The sequence below is a fragment of the Haemorhous mexicanus genome, chromosome Z (genome assembly GCF_027477595.1).
Source record: "Haemorhous mexicanus isolate bHaeMex1 chromosome Z, bHaeMex1.pri, whole genome shotgun sequence".
In the NCBI taxonomy this organism is placed as follows: Eukaryota; Metazoa; Chordata; class Aves; order Passeriformes; family Fringillidae; genus Haemorhous; species Haemorhous mexicanus.
In genome coordinates, this window is record NC_082381.1 from 88,577,758 (window position 1) to 88,599,562 (window position 21,805).

Consider the following 21,805-nt stretch of genomic DNA (forward strand, 5'->3'; position numbering starts at 1 on the left):
GCCACACTCTGAGAATTCTTTGCAGATTTAGGGATGTATGTCTTGAATTCCGAAGCACCCATTACAACATTCATTTTGATACTCACATAATCAGGAAGTGGAGAGTCATTTGAACCCAAGGAACCTCTCAAGGACTGCGTGGCTTGCTCCAGCACTTTGTTGTGTTTTTTAGACAACAGAGAAAATAGACTGGGGGAAAAAGAAATTAAAATAACTTCACGAGAGTGTCCTGATATTCTGCAATAAGACTGTTCAGAAAGGAAAGAAGTCTTATTCTGTACACAAAATTTTTAGAATGCAATGCACAACAATTGTATTACTTATTTATTTATTTAGCATCTGGGTAAGTAACAGCAGAGTTTGAATCAGAAACATTCTATACAATATATGCTCTGAAGAACATTTTCTGTTCATTATTAAGTTCTTAAAAGTTAAACTGTCACAGAAGGAATGGCATACATGCAATTTTAGTTCATAAATAGTTTGTGTTCACTAGAATGCAATTTTTAAGTGCAGCACCTCATGCAAAATATTGTAATATATACTTAAGTATCTCATATATTATACATTTTAATAACCTATTGCTTAGACAGGAGAAATCTGAGTATATGATTAAAAGCTTTGTGTATTTTGAGGCTGAGTTACTGCATTTTACCAGTACATATTATTTTCAAATTTATTTTAGCCTAAGTCAATTGGAAAAGGATTACCTTAGCTTTATAATCTGTTAAATCAGAGGTCCATACACATACAGAGAAATAAACATATTTTTCTTGCATTCTGGAAAAAAGCAGGGCAATGACACTCACAGAGGATGGTGTAACCTGATTCCCAAAGAGAATGGTGGAAGTAGCAGCAGTGAGCAAAGACCACCAGGTAATGCTCAGCAGCAGCAATAAGTCAGATACCCCTCTAAAGCCCTGGATAGCTCAAGCATGGCTATTAATCAACAGATGAACCCATCCCCATATTGGAAGAGCTTCTAAGACCATTGAGTCCAACCATTCCCCCAGCACTGCCAAGGCCACCACTGACCCCTGTCCCCAAGTGCCACATCCACTTTTAAACACTGGCTTTTAAATCCCTCCAGAGATGGGGACTCCACCAGTGCTCTGGGCAGCCTGTGAAAGAACAGCCCCTTCATGGAGAATTTTTCCCTAACATCCATTCTAAACCTACTCTGGTGCAACCTGAGGCCATTTGCTCTTGTTAGGTGTCAAATGTTTTTAGGCTTTCAGCATTTAAAACCATCATTTGGACTTCTTTACTTCTTTTTGGAGCATTACAGGACTTCTATTAAGTTTTCCTAGGATGACTGTGTGTTTTAGAGGGTGGAATGGCTAGCTTGTCATGAGCTCTTGTCATCCCATTGCTAGTCAAGAGCCTCAGAAAAAGGCTTTTCCAACACTCCTCACAGCTATGAGCAATTAGTTACACTAACTCACAGCTATTAGTCAATACCATTAGAACATTCCATGCTAAAAGGGGAAGAAGCAACACAGAAATTAAGATATATTGGTAGCTTTCCACCTTTTTCCCTCTTCCATATTCTGTTATTGAATTTACAGACTGAAATTTTTGCTCAGATCAATAACTGGATCTGCAAACTGGTCCTTGGTAGGAAACAGCAGCACTGCTTCTGCAACCGTGGGTATCTTTGAAGACTCAGATTTCAGAGATACTGTCATCAGCACCATCTAGTGCTGTGGAGACAAAATAATCAGTTAAAACCAAGCTGGAGATGCTTATGGTGGGATGCAGCAAAATCAGGTTAATCTGGTGTCTGCTCCACAAGACAGAGATAATTTTACAAAGAGGAAGAATTTGGAATAAAGCAGATTTCCAACTAGTAGATTCTTCTCCAAAATACATAAGGCATTTTGGCTTTAAAGAAATTTTAAATATAAACAAGGAAAAGGGATGAAGATTTTGGAAAGTGCATGTGCTCAATGCATATGAAGAGGAAAATGAACATACAGTGGTACTCTGCATGGAACCAGAATAGCAAAAAATAAATTTATTTATTCCAATAGAAATGTACAGAACTAGGGAAAAGCAGAAAAGAAAATAATGGATAAATTATTTCTTTATATATTCCTTAAGGGTTTGGGTTTTTTAAATAATTAAGTGTACTATAAATAGAGTTTATGGCATAAGCAAGATCTTGGTGGCTGATTTCTAGTTACAAAGCAGCAGTGCAGAGGCTTTTGTTGTCTTTCCCTTGCAAAGTTCTGCTTCCCAGCCACAAACTCCTGTCCTTCACACCACCCACACTGGGACAATTTTTTGCAGGACCACTGCCCATAACACAGATATCCAGGTTAGAAAAACTCAACACAATTCTCTCCTCCATCCATTGGTAATCCTTCTCTAAGGACCATCCCTTAGATGAGCACAAGGGCAGGGATACATGGCAGGATTTTTCATACTAATTTTTTCATAACAAAAATGCATAGAACTGCAAACTCAAACAGCCCCACAAAAATGCTACAGCTAAACACTGGAAAAAAAAAAAGAAATCAAGGCCAGATATTGTGATTAGGAATGGATTCGGAGCTTCCTAGGAAATATTGTTGCCCCTAAATTGGTACAAAACTTCAATTCCGAGTCATTCACTTATTATTGTGCCTCTGTCTCTAGCTCTGAAAACCCCTTTGACTTTGCAGCAGCCATGTCTCCAGTGTATATAAGGTTTTAAGCTTGATTTTGATTTTGAAGGCATGAATAATGCAATTTTAAAAAACCAACAATCCATTACAACAAGGTTGTTCCCCTCCTCACAACAAGGTACAAGGTCCAGAAATGGAAGCTGCAACTGTCTCCCAGATTTCCCTTGTGTGTCTTCATCACACATCTATTTTTGCCCAACTAAAAGCCAAGTTGTGATCAAATAGAAAAATATTTGTACTAAGGGCAGCATGCACAGGCTGACAAGAATATGGATTTTTCTACCGGAATATTTGTCCTCTTTCATCCACTCTTCTCCATCAACTGTCAGGCAGGCTATGGAGCCTGACAGCCCTTCAATCTCACCCATTACGGACTTTTCATAACAATAAAGAGCTGTGTCCAGAACAATTAAATCATCTTGGTACCCCTCATCTCAACTCATCTCTCCCTCACAGAAGCACATCCAGGCCAATGCATAGTGAGCAAACAGTAACTTGGAATAAGAGCAAGATGAGGTAACAGCTGGCATCTGTTAGGAAGATTAGGACTCATCAGCTGGCATTATCAGGAGAAATTCCTGGCTGTGAGGGTGGTGAGTCCCTGACATGGGGTGCCCAGAGAAGCTGTGTGCAGCTGGGAGTCTCCAGATCCCTGGAAATGTCCAAGGCCTGGCTGGACAGGGTTTGGGGCAGCCTGGTCTAGTGGAAGGTGTCCCTGACCACACACAGTGTGATCTTTAGGGTCTTTGCAACCCACAGATTCTGGGATAATGTGATCTATTACAGATCATCAAATTGCAGCAGCAATGAGCTCAGCCAGCAAGGAAAACTAAAGGCTGAACAACAATCTCAAGGTCCTGTGGTTGTTTGTTTTTAAGGAATTAAAAACAACACTGATTTCTTACCTCCCTTTAAACAGCAGTTTTTAATTAAACTCAGGGCTGAACTTCAATAAATAAAAAAAATTAATACAGACTAAATAGTAATGGTTGCTAATACCAGTGGATTGATTAAGTGCTATTTGCACACACAATAAAATGCAAACCAGTAATATATGAACTTAACACTTTGAAAAAGTCAACTCCACAAAGCCTGTAGATCCCAAAAGGAAAAAAAAAAAAGCCAATAAGGAAAATCATTTAACAAGTGCCTCAAAAAGTCGAATTTACATCAGTTTGAAACAGCTCATAAAGAACACTTTTCACATCAAAAAAACCCCAATGTATAAAATGCAGCTTTTATAACTAAATTTGGAAAAAAAGATGTGAGAATTAAAATTAGAAGTTGAAAGGAAATCTGAAGTTAGAATTTGCCAAAATGTTTTCTGAAAGCTTTGAACCATGAGAAGGAAAGGTAGTAGTGTACTTTATTTTAAGGAAGTGAATAGGATGCTCCAAAATAACAACATGCCAGTTTGTCCTGAGCATAATACTGGAACAGTGATTGTGAAATTCATTCCAAGGAGGATATCACCTTATAACACTAAAAAATCCACCTTGTCGATGGTCTTTCAGTGAGACTGTAAGAAAAATAAAGCACAATAGTACCCCTGCTGTAACAGGCTTCTACAAATCATTTATATTACTTTGTTCCACATGAGATTTTTTTTTTTTAAATTAATACAGTTGAATAATAAAAAGCAACAGGAATACATTCTTGGGCCATCTAAATAACAAAAGCTAATAAGCACTTGATCAAGCCATTAAAATACTTTCAATATACAGAGGGAATACATAAAGTGACTTATACCAATATACATCAAGGGTAAAGAAATATCAATGGCCTGGAGCTGTGCCAGGGAGGGTTAGGTGGGATATCAGGGAAAGGCTGTTCCCCAGAGGGTGCTGGCACTGCCCAGGCTCCCCAGGGATGGGCACGGCTCCGAGGCTGCCAGAGCTCCAGGAGCCTTTGGACAGCACTGCCAGGGATGCCCAGGGTGGGATTGCTGGGGGTCTGTGCAGGGCAGGAGCTGGAATGGGTGGTCCTGGTGGGTCCCTTCCAGCTCAGGGTATTCTGTGATTCTATTAAATTCTACAATTAAACTTTGCAAATGGCACAGTCATTACAGGAGTGATAAGTAAAGAGAAAAGGCATTTTAATTAAATTTTTCTTTACCTTTTCAGAAGTTGGACACAAAATAAACTTGCTGAGACTTAATACAGCAACAAGCAATCCCAGCTGCTCCCTAAGTATGAAGGATTTCACCCTGGGAGCAGCAACTAAGGATGAGAAGGGAATAGAGAAGAGAACAGAGCTGGGAAAGGAGCTGGAACCAGGTGGGTGTCTATCTCTTGTTCCAGCTAACAAGTGATAGGACAAGCAGAAATGGCTGAGGTTGTGCCAGGGCATTTAGTTTGGTTATTAGAAAAAGTTTCTTCATGGAAAGGGCTGTCCAGCCCCGGCACAGATGCCCAGAGCAGTGGTGGAGTCCCCATCCCTGGTGGTGTTCAAAAGCCATGTGGACGTGGCACCTGGAGACATGGGGCAGTGCTGGGGAGCAGAGCTGGACTCAAACTTAGATGTCCTTTCCAAAGAAAACAATTCTATGATTTTATATCCAGTTAAGTTGTGCTGTGCAGCAAGTGCCCCTAGCATCCCATGTGAAAGATTTTGAAATAATTGCATGAAAATGCACAGGCTCTAAACGAGAAAACATAATGCTCCATGAAATTCTTGAAAACTCATTTATTCAATGGATAAATGAATAAAAAACCCAAAAATATGCAAAGCGAAAGGGAGCTTGCTTACACAGTATTTTACAAGATACCAGAATAATAATAAAAAAGGAGTTATTAGAAACTTAACTATCATTACATGGGCACAGGCCCCCTTACAAAGGAGGTTGGAGCCTGGCTCAAGGTGCAATAAATTCCTATTTGCACTGTCAAAGCAACGGCAGAGAGGGAAGAAAAACCTGGGAGGAACGAAGACAATCTCAATATCTAGGGTATGAGATGAGCTTAGACTGATGGTGTGATACAAAGAAAGAGATGGAAGCCTGAAAAAAGGTGGCACAGAAAGAAACAAACTGATGACATTAGCAGAGGAAAGTCAGATTGTGCTATATGACAGCAAGAAGGGGTAAGGATTGGATTTCTCACAATTCAAATCATTTCTGAGCTTCTAAAGATGAATTTTCATTTATCTGAATATCTAGAAATATTCTATATGTGATGAGTAAAGAACTACTTGAGGACCAAAGTGCCTCTCCACAGAATTTCTCTGAAGTTTGGAAATTCAGATGTTCTGAATTTTTTCTGCTCACTCTCCTAGTTCAGAAGTGCTGCAAACAAACTGAACAGCACCCAAACACAAACCACTATCTGGTAATGGAAAAAAACCCAGTTCAATGGATCAAAATATTGGAGGATGAATGTTCTCAAACAATTCAGCGATACTTTTTCTCACTCTTCCTATATACATGCCAAATGTACTATTGTTCTCTATTTTAAAGACTTAAATATAAAGCTCTAAGCATCAAAACCTTGCTACACTAAAAATACTCCTTTTAAACAAAAGGTTTTACAATGCGACAATCATATTAGAAAAAAGCTCTAAAAATATTTTATTTTCGAAACCTGACATCTAAAAGTTAAACCACACTTTGATTTCTGTATATGTAAGGAACACTTCTTGGGTTGACCTATTTTTTAAAAAGGATTACAGCAAAACAAAGTGAGTGCTGTGGCACAAGAACTCTAGACATGGATATGTCCCAGCACAGACGTCTCCAAGCAGACAACCTGAAATGCCCATCTGGTTAATAAAGGTCTGTGAAGGGTCACACCAGACATCAGAACAAAATAAATGCACTGTGCTGCTCCACTTGAAATACAATACATGCATTGTCCCATAGACGTGTATGGGGGACAGGTTGTAAGCAAGTGCCTGTCTGTGGGCAATGGAGAAGTGCTCTGTGAGCACTTAAGGAAGCCAGCACTGGGAGAAATCCATTTAGTACAAATAAATGCAGAGAAAAATCCCTAAGTCCCCTGTGCTCACGTCTACTAAAGAGCCCTTGAGGCATTCTGCATTCGAATTATCCAAGCTACAATGGCACATAAATAGAAATAAAGAGACAATAGCCATGGAGAACTCCAAGGCCTTTGCAGGGCCATTTACTCCATGGAGGGGCACTGCTCTTATTTATTTGAGACCAACTCTAAAGCCTGGGAGACATTTAGGATCCCAGGAAACAGAATCTAACCAATTAAAATATTAAATAACAGAATAAACAGAAAGTAAGAACGCACTTTATATCTTTCTTTTTAATCTTGTAAAGTGAAACATGACTAAATTCTGCTGAATAAAGATTTGCTATATTTACTATTAGGTCCATCTGGCTTGTGGAGATGATGTGAAATCGAGAGACTCACAGTGTGCAGACTCCACAAACATCATGGATGCAAATAACATGGTTTGCATGGGCCAAACTCATGGACAAAGAGGGTTCAAGGGATCAGGGAATGAAAAGAACTCCCAGACAGTACAACACTCACATGAGGAGGGTATTGATATGTTCTGATTTTGCTGGACGGTGATCAGACCTTTCTCTACTTTTCTTATCTTGTGCCTTCTTAAAAATATGTTTGCATCCTCTTGGAAACAGCTGTGTGCTGTAGCTGGCAGCTATTTCAGGGCAAATCCCAAACTATGGAACCTCTGAGTGATTTGGGATGAAAGAAATCTTAAAGTTCATCCAGTGCCACCCCCCGCCATCTGCAGGGACACATTCCACTATCCCAGGTTGCTTCAAGCCCCCTCCCACCTGGCCTTGGACACTTCCAGGGATCCAGCAGTGATAGCTGCTCTGGGCACTCTGGGCCAGGGCCTCACCCTCCCTTTTAAATAAAGAATTTCTTCCTAATATCCAATCTGAACCTGTCCTCTGTCTGTTTAAAGCTGTCTTGTTGGTATCTGCCCATGTAAAAAGTCATTCACCTGAGCTGCTCTCAAATGGTTTTAAAGCAGCCTGGGTAAGAAAATTATTTCTATCCCATCTCCCTGTTAAACAGCAAACATAAAAGGCCACTCTTTTAATTCTACAATTATAAACTTGATCCTAATAAATTATACACTTCAAGATATCTTCATGACAAAACATCTCATTAATTTTAGAGTACCCTTTTATCCGCCACTGCTTACATATGAGCAGAGATGTGTAAGTCATGTGCTATAAAGCCATATCAAATTCTGCCTCAGAGAGGATAACATTATTATTTAGAATATTGTTATACTAAGTAGAAAAACAAGAAGTCACCATACACTTGTAGGTTTATAAGCAAAATCAGAAACAACTTAGAACAATTAAGGGAGGCTTTGCATTAACGAACAGGATTTCCTGCCAAAATGGAGTTAGAAAGACAATGACACTAGAAACAATATGGAAGAAAGGAATCTGATGTGGCAAGACAAAAGTAAATATTTACAAAATAAGCCAAGAGTTTAATTTCCAGAGACCAGGAAATGTATTTTTCAACTGAAGGCATAAATTGTTCGGCATCTCATGGCCTCTTTCCAGCCAGTGTTGGGAAATGGATGCTCCTATTGCTAGTGAAGTAAAAGGAAGAGAAAGCAGTAAATTCCTTCCCCTGTATCTTGGTACAGATCGTTTTATTCCCCTTTTGTCCGGCATACCAAACAACATCCTTCTAACTCCACTTACAGGGCAGAGGCAGGCCAGGACCTAACTCTAGCTTGTATTGAAGTAGAGACTTAATAAGCAGACTGTGATATACCATGGACTGAATTCCTGCAAGCAAATCCTATAGAACGTGATGACTATGACTTGACTGGGCAGTGCTTTGCTGAGCACCATCTCTCTCCTGTACTTTTCAAGATAGCGCCAAGTAGGAAACTAAATTCTGAAAGGCTGAAAGCTAAGGAGGGAAAATCAGGGCAGTCCAGTATAAACAGAATATATATTTGCAAAGCTCAGATTAAACACAAGGCTTATTCTGAGCTAAAAATCCTCAAACCTGTTTTAGTGTTTCAAGGTATGCATGTAATTCCTTTCAATGATCCCAGTGTTTGTCCTGTTACTATTTTATAAGAATATCAAATGGACAGAGCCCACAATATTTCCATTTTACCTACTTGCACTTAATTCAATAAGGGTAAGTGTCTCATAGCTGCTGAGAGACGACACTGGCCTTGAATGAGGGCAAAACTCTGTGGGTGAGAATCAGAGGAAATTGCTGGAGAAAGCATCCTGAGCAAAACTCTCACCCAAAACCCTAACAAAGAAATAACAACATGAAAATTAGAAAGACACTGCTGTCGTGCAACCTAAGGTCCAAATCCCTGTCCTTTGAGCAGCTTGGATTTGGCACAGCTCTGCTCAAACACACTGGCTGTACAAGCACATTTGTATTTGTATGTGTTTGGGTGCTTGCTACACTTGGAAAGAGAATTGCTGTGCCCTCTAAACTCATTCTGACAAGCAAAGAATCTGGGTCCACTTCAGAAGACAACAGACTCATTCTGCAGGCAGAAGGTCACAGGGTATGGGTGTTGCTACTAGCCCTCTTTGTTCTAAGATTTATGGAGAACATGAGTCTGGAGCCCTGGTTCAGTACCAGGAGCCCTCACGGCGCTCACCTCTGGCACCACCCTGTCCTTACACAGCCCCGTGGGCTCAGCAAGGGTTTGGCTTTTTAGTGCCCTGGCACAGTTACAATGAATTAATTGCAATCTCCTGTGAAACATGGAAATAATATCACAGAGTCATAGAATGTTTGTGTTGGAACGGATCTTAAAGCCCATCCCACCCCCAGCCCCTGCCATGGGCAGGGACATCTTCCACCATCCCAGAGTGCTCCAAGCCCCATCCAGCCTGTCCTTGGACACTCCAAGGGATGCAGGGACAGCCACAGCTGCTCTGGGCACCCTGGGCCAGGGCCTGCCCACCCTCCCAGCCAGCAATTCCTCATTCCCAATATCCCATCTGTCCCTGCCCTCTGGCCCTGGGAAGCCATTCCCTGCCTGCTGTCCCTCCATGCCTTGTGCCCAGTGCCTGTGCAGCTCTCCTGGAGCCCCTGGAGGCCCTGGCAGGGGCTCTGAGGTGTCCCTGGAGCCTTCTCTTCTCCAGGCTTTGACCTAACGTCATAAAACTTGAATTTCGGTGTCAAAGCAGAACAAGAAACAAGCCCCTAGGAGGACCCATCATATGCTGCAGACAGAGAATACTATTTTTGCCTTATGCCTTTGCCTCCTTTCTCCCTCCTTTCTCTCAGTCCCTATCCTAAAAGTCTCTTTGACCTGTTTGCTCCACAGGAAGGGGTTTACTGCTTTCCTCATGGACTGACCTTGTCTTTGGCCAGATGTCCTTCCTGACCACATCTTTCTCCCTCAACAGTGATTCTGCTAGTGGGCGTGGAAAGCCTCTGGCTGTCTCTCCCTCATCACCACAGTCTGTTTGGTTATCCTACTGACATGAAACCTCTACAATTTTACCAAACTGGAAACACTTTTCTTTTAAGAAATAAAGAAAATCAGTTGGACCAATCAACTTCAAAATAAAGTCATTGCTGAGGACATTACAGAAATGACCAAAAATTCAAACCTGATATAGGTGTCACAGCTAAGATGTTGTCCCAAATATAATTTTAGATACAAGGACTCTCTTTTACATAACAATAAGGCCATTTATAAGCTTCCAGTGCCCCATGAAGGAAAAAAAAAAATTGCAAGATAATACATTTATATCTGTGGATAACTTCCACAACTGTTTATAGTGGGTAGCAATCTTTTTTTCCCAAATCTGTATTTATAAATAATTTTCATTTTCACTGTGAACACTTGTGAACCACCAAGAACTTTTATGAGTACCATGAGCTCTAAAAAGAACAGCTATTAAGGAAATGAGCATTTTTTGTCTTCTGGATAAAGTTAGATGTTCAGTGTGCCTGAGGCAAAACAAAGAATAAAGACAATGTAAAAATACCATTAACCAGTGCATAACTCTACATTCAAAACAAAGCACAATGAACAATCAGTTAATTAAAGATTGTTTTTCACTTTTGAAATCAAGATGGTGAATGAAAACTTTTCATAAAATCTTAATCTATTATTTCTTGAACTTTGAGTCAAATTCCAATATTGATGAAGACAATTTTTAATGTAAAATATGCATAAAGCATAATATATTGCGTGTATTACCACCTCCTTCAATGGAGGACCTCCATCCATATCATGTTAGTGATTTTGGCTCAAATATCTCATTTTACTGAATTTCCAGACATAAAAACTTATATAGTTTGAGTATCTGCACTACTATAAAGCTGAAGTTGGATCTGAAATTTAATCGTTCCCCCTACACCTTCACCAGGAATTTCACTGGTGAAATTCTGAACAGGATGTTCAGTCTTGGTACACAAACTGAATTTCCAAGACATGTGTATTCAAACCAGTACATACAGAATTTCAATTTTCAAATTTTGCTCATGCATTCCTTTCTGAATAAATCATTCCAGGCACGAAATACCTTTGAAGGAATAAAGAAGAGGACTGTAGGTATGGTAGTTGATAATGAACTCAAAATTCACAGTACAATATGTGGTATCACATTATCCAGACAGGCTTGAGCAGCAGCCCATGGAAACATCTGAGGTTTAACAAGACCAAGTGCTGGAGCTGCACCTGGTCAGGGCAACCCCTGATCAACCAAGGCTGGGGTGAGCAGAGGGGGCAGCCCTGGGAGAAGGACCTGGGGGTGCTGTGGGTGAGAGCTGGGCCTGCCCCAGCCCTGAACCCCCTGCCCTGAGCTGATCCCCCAGCGTGGGCAGCAGGGCAGGGGGGATTCTGCCCCTGTGCCCCTGGGCTCAGGTGAGACCCCACCTGCAGAGCTGCCCCAGCCCTGGCTCCAACAGCACAAGGACCTGGAGCTGCTGCAGCCAGTGCAGAGGAGGGCACGGAGATGCTGCCAGGGCTGGAGCCCCTCTGCTCTGGAGCCAGCCTGGCACAGCTGGGGCTGCTCACCTGCACAAGAGAAGGCTCCAGGGACACCTCAGAGCCCCTGCCAGGGCCTCCAGGGGCTCCAGGAGAGCTGCACAGGCACTGGGCACAAGGCATGGAGGGACAGCAGCCAGGGAATGGCTTCCCAGGGCCAGAGGGCAGGCACAGATGGGATATTGGGAATGAGGAATTGCTGGCTGGGAGGGTGGGCAGGCCCTGGCCCAGGGTGCCCAGAGCAGCTGGGGCTGTCCCTGGATCCCTGGCAGTGCCCAAGGACAGGCTGGATGGGGCTTGGAGCAGCCTGGGACAGTGGAAGGTGTCCCTGCCCATGGCAGGGGATGAAATGAGATGAGCTTTTAAGTCCCTTCCAACCCAAACCACTATGGGATCCTATGACCAAGTGTATGCACCTACATAAAACACCCACACCTTCCTCCCATAGTATTTGTTGGAAATACTTCTCTCTGCAAACAGCACTGATGTGCAGATCAATAAACTTTCCAAGAGATGAAATGCTTAAACATTTTCAGAAGCACATGAAGGCACAGTAGTATTTGAAAAAAGGAAAAATGCAATAAAAACACAGGATAATGTCAAATAATGCATCATCAAATAATGTAACATATCAAGGGTTTTTCAATACAACACCAAGATTAAATTTATTATCTATTACTAAACACAGGTTGTAACAACACAGTACTTGAAAAATACATATCTCAAATAAAAATTGTTTACATCGTTCACTGTAATGTCAACATCATCCCCTTTGAAGCATTTCTGTGAATTTCTGTTCTTAGAAACAAACCTGCAAAAGGTAGCCTGTCATAAATAAACCACTTTTCAAAGGAAAATTGAGGTTAAAATAGATAGGAAATTAAAGATAGGTGTTTTCATCCTGAAAAATACTGCATCACTGAAAGAAAACATTTATCAAGAATATTAAATTTTTTGTAAGGGATGTTAATATCCAGTCAGAACCCAATTGCAGTGAATGCTGAACAAAACAAGGGATAATGAAGCATTTCATAAGAGTGCAATTCACTATGGAAAAAGCTACAGTTAATGACCTACACGGAGGTTAACTTGGCTTTAAGAAATCCCAGCCTGCCCTTGCCCAGTTCAGTGTAAATGCTGTGCCAACATCCTGGGAAATCAGCCCACAGCATTTTTTAAACTCCTGTTATTTAACATTTCTCTTTATTTTCTTTATTTTCTCTTCTTGGTAGCTCCAGCCTGTCAACAACACCCATGTCCTTTCCTATGTATGTCTGAGAGATAATGCCAGGGCCTTTCACTTGCTTCCTTTTCCATGTATCTTTATTATGAACAGTTAAGTTGACCTCCCTAACAGCACATCCCAAATTCACAGTGCTTAGTGATTTTTCTCTCCCTTGTCCTATAGCTCATAAGAAAAAACAAACAGATTAGACAAAACAAACAAACAAACAAAACACACACAAAGAAACAAACAAAAAAGGTGGGGGGAAAACAACCTGTGAAACATCGCTGGAGGGATTTAAAAGCTCTATGAATGTGAAACTTTGGTGACCTTGGCAGTGTTGGGGGAATGGGTGGACTTGATGCTTTTAGAGGGATTGGATTTTTCAGCCTAAATGATTCCATTAAATGTAGAGCAAGGACCTGGAAAGGTTAAAACACATCTCCAGGGAAAAGCATATAGGTATCAAGAATATACCATGGTCTCCAGCATGTACAAAAGCATTTAGAAATACACCACACCGTGAAATGCTCTGAACTACTCATCATTGCAGGAAGAAGACAATCTTGGAACGGATAATCTGGAAGCCTTTAAGGAAGGAAAAATGTTTGGAGCACTGAATTCTCCCAGCTTTTGTCTCCATCACCACCACTGTTCTCCCAAACAAACATGTGTGATCAAAATCACCGTAGCTCACAGCAGGAAAAGGTTTGTCAGCATCCTGAAGGATCCCCAGCTTGGACCGCCCCCTCATCTTTTATTAAAATATTTTCCATATCTAGCAAAAGTCACATCTTAACCAAGTTTCACAATCCAACCTTGACAGAGCTGAAATGCAATTCTGTTTCTCCACTCTAGTCTGCCTGTCAGTGGTTCAAATTTTATTCTTCAGTGAAAAAGGTTTTACAGATGATAACAATGAGATCTAGAAATGTTACATGGGCATGAATAGCCCCTATTAAGAAAAAACAGATTTTATTTAGATAAAGCTTTAAAGCTATTGTTCATTACTTTTCAGTGGGAAATATGTCATTATTTCCCACATGCACTGTCATGTGAAATTACCTTACCCACTGCTGAACCTGTCATTTTGAAGAGAGATTATTTTATTGCCTTCAGACATCCTCAAGTCTCAGAATTTGAGGGACAACTAACACAAATTTGATTTAATTATTTATTTCAGCTCTCTTGCAGTTGTGCAATATTTTTCCATCTTAAAAACTAACATGATAGCTTTTAAGTCCCAGTCCTTTGAGCTGCACAGTAATTAAATTTACATTGTCTTCAATTTATTTGGAAATTAACCTCCTTCCCACAGAGAAAGAGGTTCAGCTTTACCTCCCACTCAGTTTTATAAATCTTAATCTGCTGTGTAATACTTTCTGCCTCTATCAATCTAAAAATCCTCCTCAATTCCAAAACACTGCCCTCCTCAAAATGCACTTTTTAAAAAGGCATTTCTGTGATGTTCCAGGCCATTCTCTGTTTTTCCCAAAGTTAAGACAACACTTCCAGGAACTGACTTCATGATGATAAAGCAAACACTAACAAATTTCATATTCTATACTGTACAAAAACCAAGCACAACCACCATGGGTTGGGATTTTAATTCCACTCCTGCTTGGGAAACAAATGCTAGGCCATAGGATCAAACATAAACTGCATCTCAATAGGATATTCAGAAGAGACACAGTAAGAGTCTTTCTAGGCATATACAAACATTGTCCTGAATTCCAATTTATCCAGGTGACAGAACCACAGAAGCATTTAGGTTGGAAAGAACCTCAGAGATCACAGAGTCCCAGCTGTGCCCAACCTTGTCATCCAGCCCAGAGTATTGAGTGCCATGTCCAAGCCTTCCTTGGGCACATCCAGGGATGGAGACTACATGGGCAGCCCCTTCTAATTCCTTACTTCCCTTTCCATGTTGAAATTCCTCCTGATGTCCAGCCTCCCCATGCCCAGCCTGAGGCCGTTCCCTCTCCTCCTGTCCCTGTTCCCTGGAGCACAGCCCGACCCCCCGGCTGTCCCCTCCTGTCAGGAGCTGTGCAGGGCCACAAGGGCCCCCCTGAGCCTCCTTTTCTCCAGGCTCAGCCCCTTCCCAGCTCCCTCAGCCCTCCTGGGGCTCCAGCCCCTCGGTGTCTCTGCTGTCCTGAGGGCCCAGAGCTGTCCCCTGCACTGGAGGTGACTCAGCAGTGCTGGCATAGATCACAGACAAGTTTTCCCAACCCTGGTGGTGTAATCTGAAATCCTAACTGAAGGCCAAAACTATCCCAGATACTGAAGCAATTTGTAAATGTGAACAGCTACACAAACAGTATAAAGACTCTCAAAGATAAAATTAAGATAATCATGGTATTTTACAATTAAGCCAAGTTGTAACAGAGTGATGAAGTAGACATTAGATAAATGGACAGGGAGGTGGACAGAAACCTGGCTAAACTAAAGGGGTCAGAGAGCTACAGTCAGCAGTACAAAGTCCAGCTGGAGCCCAACAAGAATTGGTGCACCCCATGTGTTGATTCCAGAGGAGGGCACGGAGATGCTGCCAGGGCTGGAGCCCCTCTGCTCTGGAGCCAGCCTGGCACAGCTGGGGCTGCTCACCTGCTCAAGAGAAGGCTCCAGGGACACCTCAGAGCCCCTGCCAGGGGCTGGAACAAGATGGCCTTAAAGATCACTTCCAACCACTCTGGGATTCTGAGACCAGCGTTTTCCAACAGCTTCACTGATGCCCCAGCTCGTAGGGCAGGCTGCAGCATTGGTAAGTTTGCAGGTGATACAGAACAGGGAGGAGAAGCTGATGCACATGATGGTTGTGCTGCTAGAGGGACAAGGACAGTCTGGACAAACACTCCAAGTGAAACCTTGTGAAGCTATGAAGGGATGTACCAGATCCTGGGTGTTGAGGGTAAACCACACACAGAGCAGCTTTGCAGCAAAGGTCCCCATGTTTCTGGGGAACACAGAATAGAAGGTACACCAGCAACTGACCCTCATACCAAAGAAAGCCCTGGTTACCTTGGGCTGCATGAGGCACAGCACCACCTGCCAAATGAAGAGGTGATCCCCCCTTTCTGCTCAGCACTGGAAGCCACGGCTGGAGCACTGGGCTCCCAGCAGCAGGGACATGCACACACTGCAGCAGGTCCAGCAAAGCACCACAAAGATGACGAGGGGACTGGAGTGTCCCACATGCAAAGAGAAGCTGAGAAACCTCTGATTAGCCTGGGAAGAAAAGGCCGACAGGGGTCTCAGAACATAGAAATATGATGAGGTGACGAGGTGGTGTTAGATCATATGTAGGACTTGATGACCTAAAGGTCTTTTCCAATCTAGATGATTCTGTGATTCCGATGGGAAGGTCTAGAGATGATTAAGCCAGACACACTGATGCCCAGAGAAAGGACAAAAGGAAATGGGCCCAAATTGAAATACAGGAAATTGCATTGAACCGTAAGATAAAAACCACAAGTTACACAAAGAGTTTGTGGAGTCACCATCCTTAGAGATACTAAACATCCACTGGACGTAGCCTTGGGCATACAACTCCTGGTGACCCTGCCCTTGGACATGAAAATCTCCAAAGATGCTTCCTAACCAGGCACTTTGATGATTCCCTGAAATCACAGAGCACAAACATTGAGCACAACTCAATAAACAACAAAATGCAAGGAAAACTGTCTGCTGGGAATGAATACCAAGTCAATGTAGAAACCTGTAAAGTCACAACTGCACTACAAAGCACTCTGGGAAATATGGAAAACATACTTCAGGGTAAAATCTTGCAGTAGCAAGAGGATGGCTTGTTGATTAATTACAAGAATGCAGCATTGGAAAGATCTGATTTTATTTATTAGGTTTGAAGCATTTTAAAAACACCAATTTTTAATTTTTGCTGAGTGAATGTCACACTAAAAGCAAGGACTTCCATTTTTTTTTAAATCTGGTGAAAAGGAAAATATCCATGTTGAATTCCCTTAAAAGTCTTCTGCAAAACTGAGCAGCAATCACTGAACTTTCACAACTGGAAGTCAAAAACTCTACTAACAGGTCTGTTAGAGGTACCTTACCATATCTTATCTATAAAACTAGAATTTCCTCATTTATAAAATATTCTGGTAACTACAGAATACAGGCAAAATGTAATATTGCACATCATGCACCTAGAAGTATTTAAAGTAACCAAAAGCACAAGGCAGGAACATTAAATGGGAACTTTAAAACCTTTCATTAGTTACAAGTATTGAACCAGTTTTCAGCTAGGCTGACGCCCCAGAAAACTTTTCCAGCAGAAGAAAAGCCAAATGCTAATCATTGTCCTGGAGGTTACATTGGGGCTGGAGGATTAGTCATCTTTGGAAACCAGTTGTGGTTGTTCTTATTTTCCTCTCCCACTGCTTTTTCTGATCTGTGGCTGCTGCACTGGGAGCATTCTCATCAATGTTTTCTCATAAATTCAGCTTACAAACACGAAAGAACAAAACCACTTAAGAATAGCTCACAGCTCTCACCCCCTACATCCTGCTGCAGAGCGGGGATCCAAAAACTCCTTACACAACTCGAATCAATCCTTTGGAGGATTGGAATAAAGAGCTGACTAAATCTTCCCCCCGAGCCTCTCTCTGCATTTCTTGGTCAAATAGGCTGTGGTGAGGAAGGGCGATACCAAAATGTGAGAAGACATAACAGTTGTTGTTTTCAGATGTTCTCAATAGAAGCCAGAAATTAAAAGAAGGAGTCGTTCTTACAGTGTTATTAATTCTGCAGATCTGGAATGGTTTGGGTCACTGAGGTCAGTATGAATGGATCTGGATGCCCATTTCCAATTTTTCAGGTGTTACATCTTCAATAAGCAGGTCAGCAGTGTTCCCTATTCCCTTCCTCCCTTTCCTGTTCCAGGCACATGGGAAGCCAGGCCAGGTCTGCAGGATCCAGCATCCCAGGAGCTCTGCCTCTGTTGTAATGTGCTTATGACCCCTCCCTGGTGGCACCTGCCTCTTTGATGGAGAATCACTGATTTAGATTCAACAGCTGGGCAGCTGGGAGACTACCCAAAACAACTTCAGAAGGAGAACCATGAGGATGATGCCTCTAATCAGTTATACTGTTAATCAAATATTTAATTTTTTTTTTAATTAGAAGAAGCCAAACTTCCAAACTCATGCTATCTACAGTTGCAGTTAATTAGAAGAATATAAACTCTCAGGTATTTTCACTAAGCAGGTCTCCCCTATGGCTCCTGTGCAGAACAACTTTGCAGCACATATCACAACATCTGGTTTGAGACAATTTGGGCTTACTGGAAAACACCCTGGGTTTCACTATATAAGGGTTATCTCCTGGACTCATCACTTTTAAACTAACATACCAGCCCCACACCAGCAGACCACTCAGATATCCTTCTTATGCACAACATCCCACTAACCAAATTACATTTCAAGTGAAAGCCTCCTATGAAGCTACAAGTATGTTGTGAGGTTTTCTCATTTTTAACTGCACTGCTGATTCTTGGGGTTATTGACTAAAATAACTGCTGAACTAAAATTTTATATATTTTATGAAGTGAGACACTTCGCATCCAACCTTAAAAGCATAAAACTTTAAACCTCTTGTCCTCTACATTACCAAGATTTATGTAGAGAAATCTTGCTGCTTCTGTTCTTCAGAGTCCTTGATCAAAATTTAAAATTTCCCTCATCACCACTGTTCACATGAACAATTTGAATCCCTTAAGCTCATCCATCTCTGTCTCCAGGAGACACCTGCAAAGATGCTTGCTGCCCCATTCTTCTTGAGAATAATTTCTTACTCAAGGTTTGCAAAGTTCTTTGCATATTTTAGTACTGAGGGTACTGCCCAGTTCTGGGTAGACAACCAGATCTCTCTCAGGAGACCTGTTAATGTGGTTTAAACATTTAGTTCTCAACTGATATCTAGATGTAGATACTCCTACTTAAAAGGGGAAAAAATATATACATTGGGATGCTTCAGACATTCTGACTGGAACATCTTAATCAAAATTATCAATTGTGACAACTCTAGCTGCTGCCAATACTTTCTTTAAGTTGAGAAATTGGAAGACATTTTGAATCAGTAACACATATTTGTTATTTTCTAAGTGAATAATTTTCTATATTTAGGCATTAATTAAATACTTCACTAAACTGCTTTCACTAGTCAAAGTTCATGCAATGCTGTTTGGGACATCAAAACAGACGCAAGTGCATCACCTAGATGCAGAAAGCCAAGAATACCTGTAGGGCAGTCCCTGCTGCCAGTGGCACTGACTTAAGGAAGATGCTGGAGAGGTGCACCCAGGGAAGTTAGCAAAGACAAAGGGGCTGGATCTCAGCAAGGTTTTTTAGTCTAAAGATAAAACTGGCTGAGAGGAGCATAAATTCTTTCTCCTTTAAGCTATAAGCTGTTTCAGTATATTCAGACTGACACACATTTTGTTAGCATTCTCCTGAACTCTTCAGACAAGCTATGGCATTTTTCTCCTTTTACTCCCAAAACAATAGCTTATTTACATACTTACCAAAGAATAAGACACCCTCCCAATGCTGATTAAATGCCAGACGTTACGTAGGAACGCAAAACCCCCGGACTCTGAACATACTGCTACAATGGAAATGTGTGAAAGTAATTTTGTTCCAGTTTCATCTCATGGGAATGTGGGCTCATAAGCATCCAATTAAAAATAACTCTGACTGATCGAGATGTGTTTTAGCTTCACATGAGAATGCATCTAGAAAATGCCTGTGATAGATTTTTACCAGGGTGGAAGGAATAAAGATTATTATAGAGAAAGAACCTCACTCTTGCAATTTTTCCCCATTCAATTTCATTCTTTGTACATGAGAATATAGAGTTTTGGCAACCCGTGCTGTTTTGTACTATTTGGGTCAAATCACCTGGGGAACCTGAGAAGATACAATTTTTAGTGGGAAGATTCCAAATCAAAATGCATCCTTTTAAAGCAATCTGTAAGGTAAACAAACGAACAAAATCCTGCATGGCAATCTGCCTGTAACTTCCATTTTTATGCCAAAAGAAGCCACTTTGATCCACTCATCTGACACAAGCCATAGGAATTCCCTCAGCTACTTCCTCCTTCAAGTCCAATAGCTTTGGCTGGACTTGGACATATCTTTTAGGAGAACATCCAATCTCATTTAAAAATTCCACTCCAGGGAAATCCAGAGCCCTTGTTATTCCAGTGACTCATGTACTATGTAAAAAAAGATAGACCAGCCTCAGCTGGGTTTGCTTTCCAGCTACTGGAGTGCATTGTACTTTTGCACAGGATCACAGAATACCCCAAGTTGGAAGGGACCCCCAGGGATCACCCATTCCAGCTCCTGCCCTGCACAGACCCCCAGCAATCCCACCCTGGGCATCCCTGGCAGCGCTGTCCAAAGGCTCCTGGAGCTCTGGCAGCCTCGGGGCCGTGCCCATCCCTGGGGAGCCTGGGCAGTGCCAGCACCCTCTGGGGAACAGCCTTTCCCTGATAGCCCACCTAACCCTCCCCTGACAAATCTTATTAAAGAGCCCCCATATTGAAGGATTTATTTACCCTTAATCTTCCAAATACTTTAAGGAGCAAACTCATAAAAATGCCATAGAGTACTTCTGATTTCTTTCAAAGTCAACCTGTTCCTTTTATCTTGTAGCATGATCTATGTGCGTGGAATTTCACCAGCTTTATGAAAATACACCTTGCTTTCATCAAGCTTAGACAATTTCATTTTTATATCAGCAATCTTGCCTCTTCACTGATTGCTCCTTCCCTAAAAACTATTTTTGATACTTAATTTTACATAGGGCAGGACTTAACAAATCAGTGCACAGGGCTTCCACTAGACATAGACCCACAAGATCCACTTGATAAACATCCAGTTAAACTGTATTTGAGACCTGCAAGCCAGGCAGTTCTCCACCCAATGAATATCCACACCACTGATTTTATATCTCACTGGCTTCTTGATCACTATGCTATGCGGTACAAAGATAAATAATCTCTAATAGAATTATTTATAAACAATTCTGCTCTGCCAAGTCACTCGATGTTGAGTGTAAAGTGATCCTTCCATAATAAACAACTCTGAGCCTTCAATAAAATTATGAGCAGCTGACTAAAAATCACAATCACAAAGCAATAAAATATTAAATTATATTAATTCAACAGACCTCTGAACTTTTTTTTTTTAAATTCTATTTTTTCCCCCAAAGAAAAATGATCAAATGAGCTGGATTTTGGGGAAATGATCCATACTAACACAGCTGCCAAAAAAGAGCCTCATCTCCTGAGCTGTGCCTCCAAAGCAGAAACTGAGCCCCACAAACCATCTTGCATGGGAGCTCAGAGAACAGAGTTTCCATAGAAATTTACAGGCTGCTCTAGAGAAATATCAGCATATGGGTATTAACAAACAAGCCTGAATCCTTGAAGAAATATTAATGCAGTTTGATTGTATTTTTTTCTTTTGTCTTTTTTCACTTGTTCTTGCTTCTATTTACTTCTTAAGTGACTTAATCAAATTCTGTCAGCTGTTCCACGGTCTGCCTAAGACTAAAGTTTAAAATACACCATAACCACTGAACTCAATGACTATTGGTTGACAATTACAGCAACTCACAGCATTGGGCAGGAATTGAAAATAAAAAATAAAACTGCGTATTAAGTCCAGCAGGAAAAAGACCACCTTTGAGACTTCAGGTTTAACACTGGTAATGGAAGCAGTTAGAATTTATCAGTGGCACAGCATTGAGACAAAAAAAATTGTTCGTTGCCACAAAAATGTACTATTTCCAACTCTGACACTAAAAGCTGGAGATACTATGCCATGTTTCCATAACAAGAAAAATTTCCCAGCCCACCCATAATGATACTTTCTGATAATGTAATGACACTGCAGCCCCTGAATGGTACCCATCCAGCCCCCATCAGCCCCTCAGTTTG

At 41.4% G+C, this 21,805-nt stretch overlaps 1 protein-coding gene across 7 annotated transcripts in view; it reads right to left on the reverse strand.

The window, feature by feature from the left end:
• DYM (dymeclin) overlaps window positions 1–21,805 on the reverse strand; it is a 209,662-nt gene that overhangs the window by 66,822 nt on the left and 121,035 nt on the right. For all 7 annotated transcript variants that reach the window (XM_059873520.1, XM_059873519.1, XM_059873517.1 and 4 more), the window contains one exon: window positions 87–189. In XM_059873520.1, coding sequence (XP_059729503.1) covers window positions 87–189 — 103 coding nt within the window. The remainder of the gene's footprint in view (window positions 1–86; window positions 190–21,805) is intronic.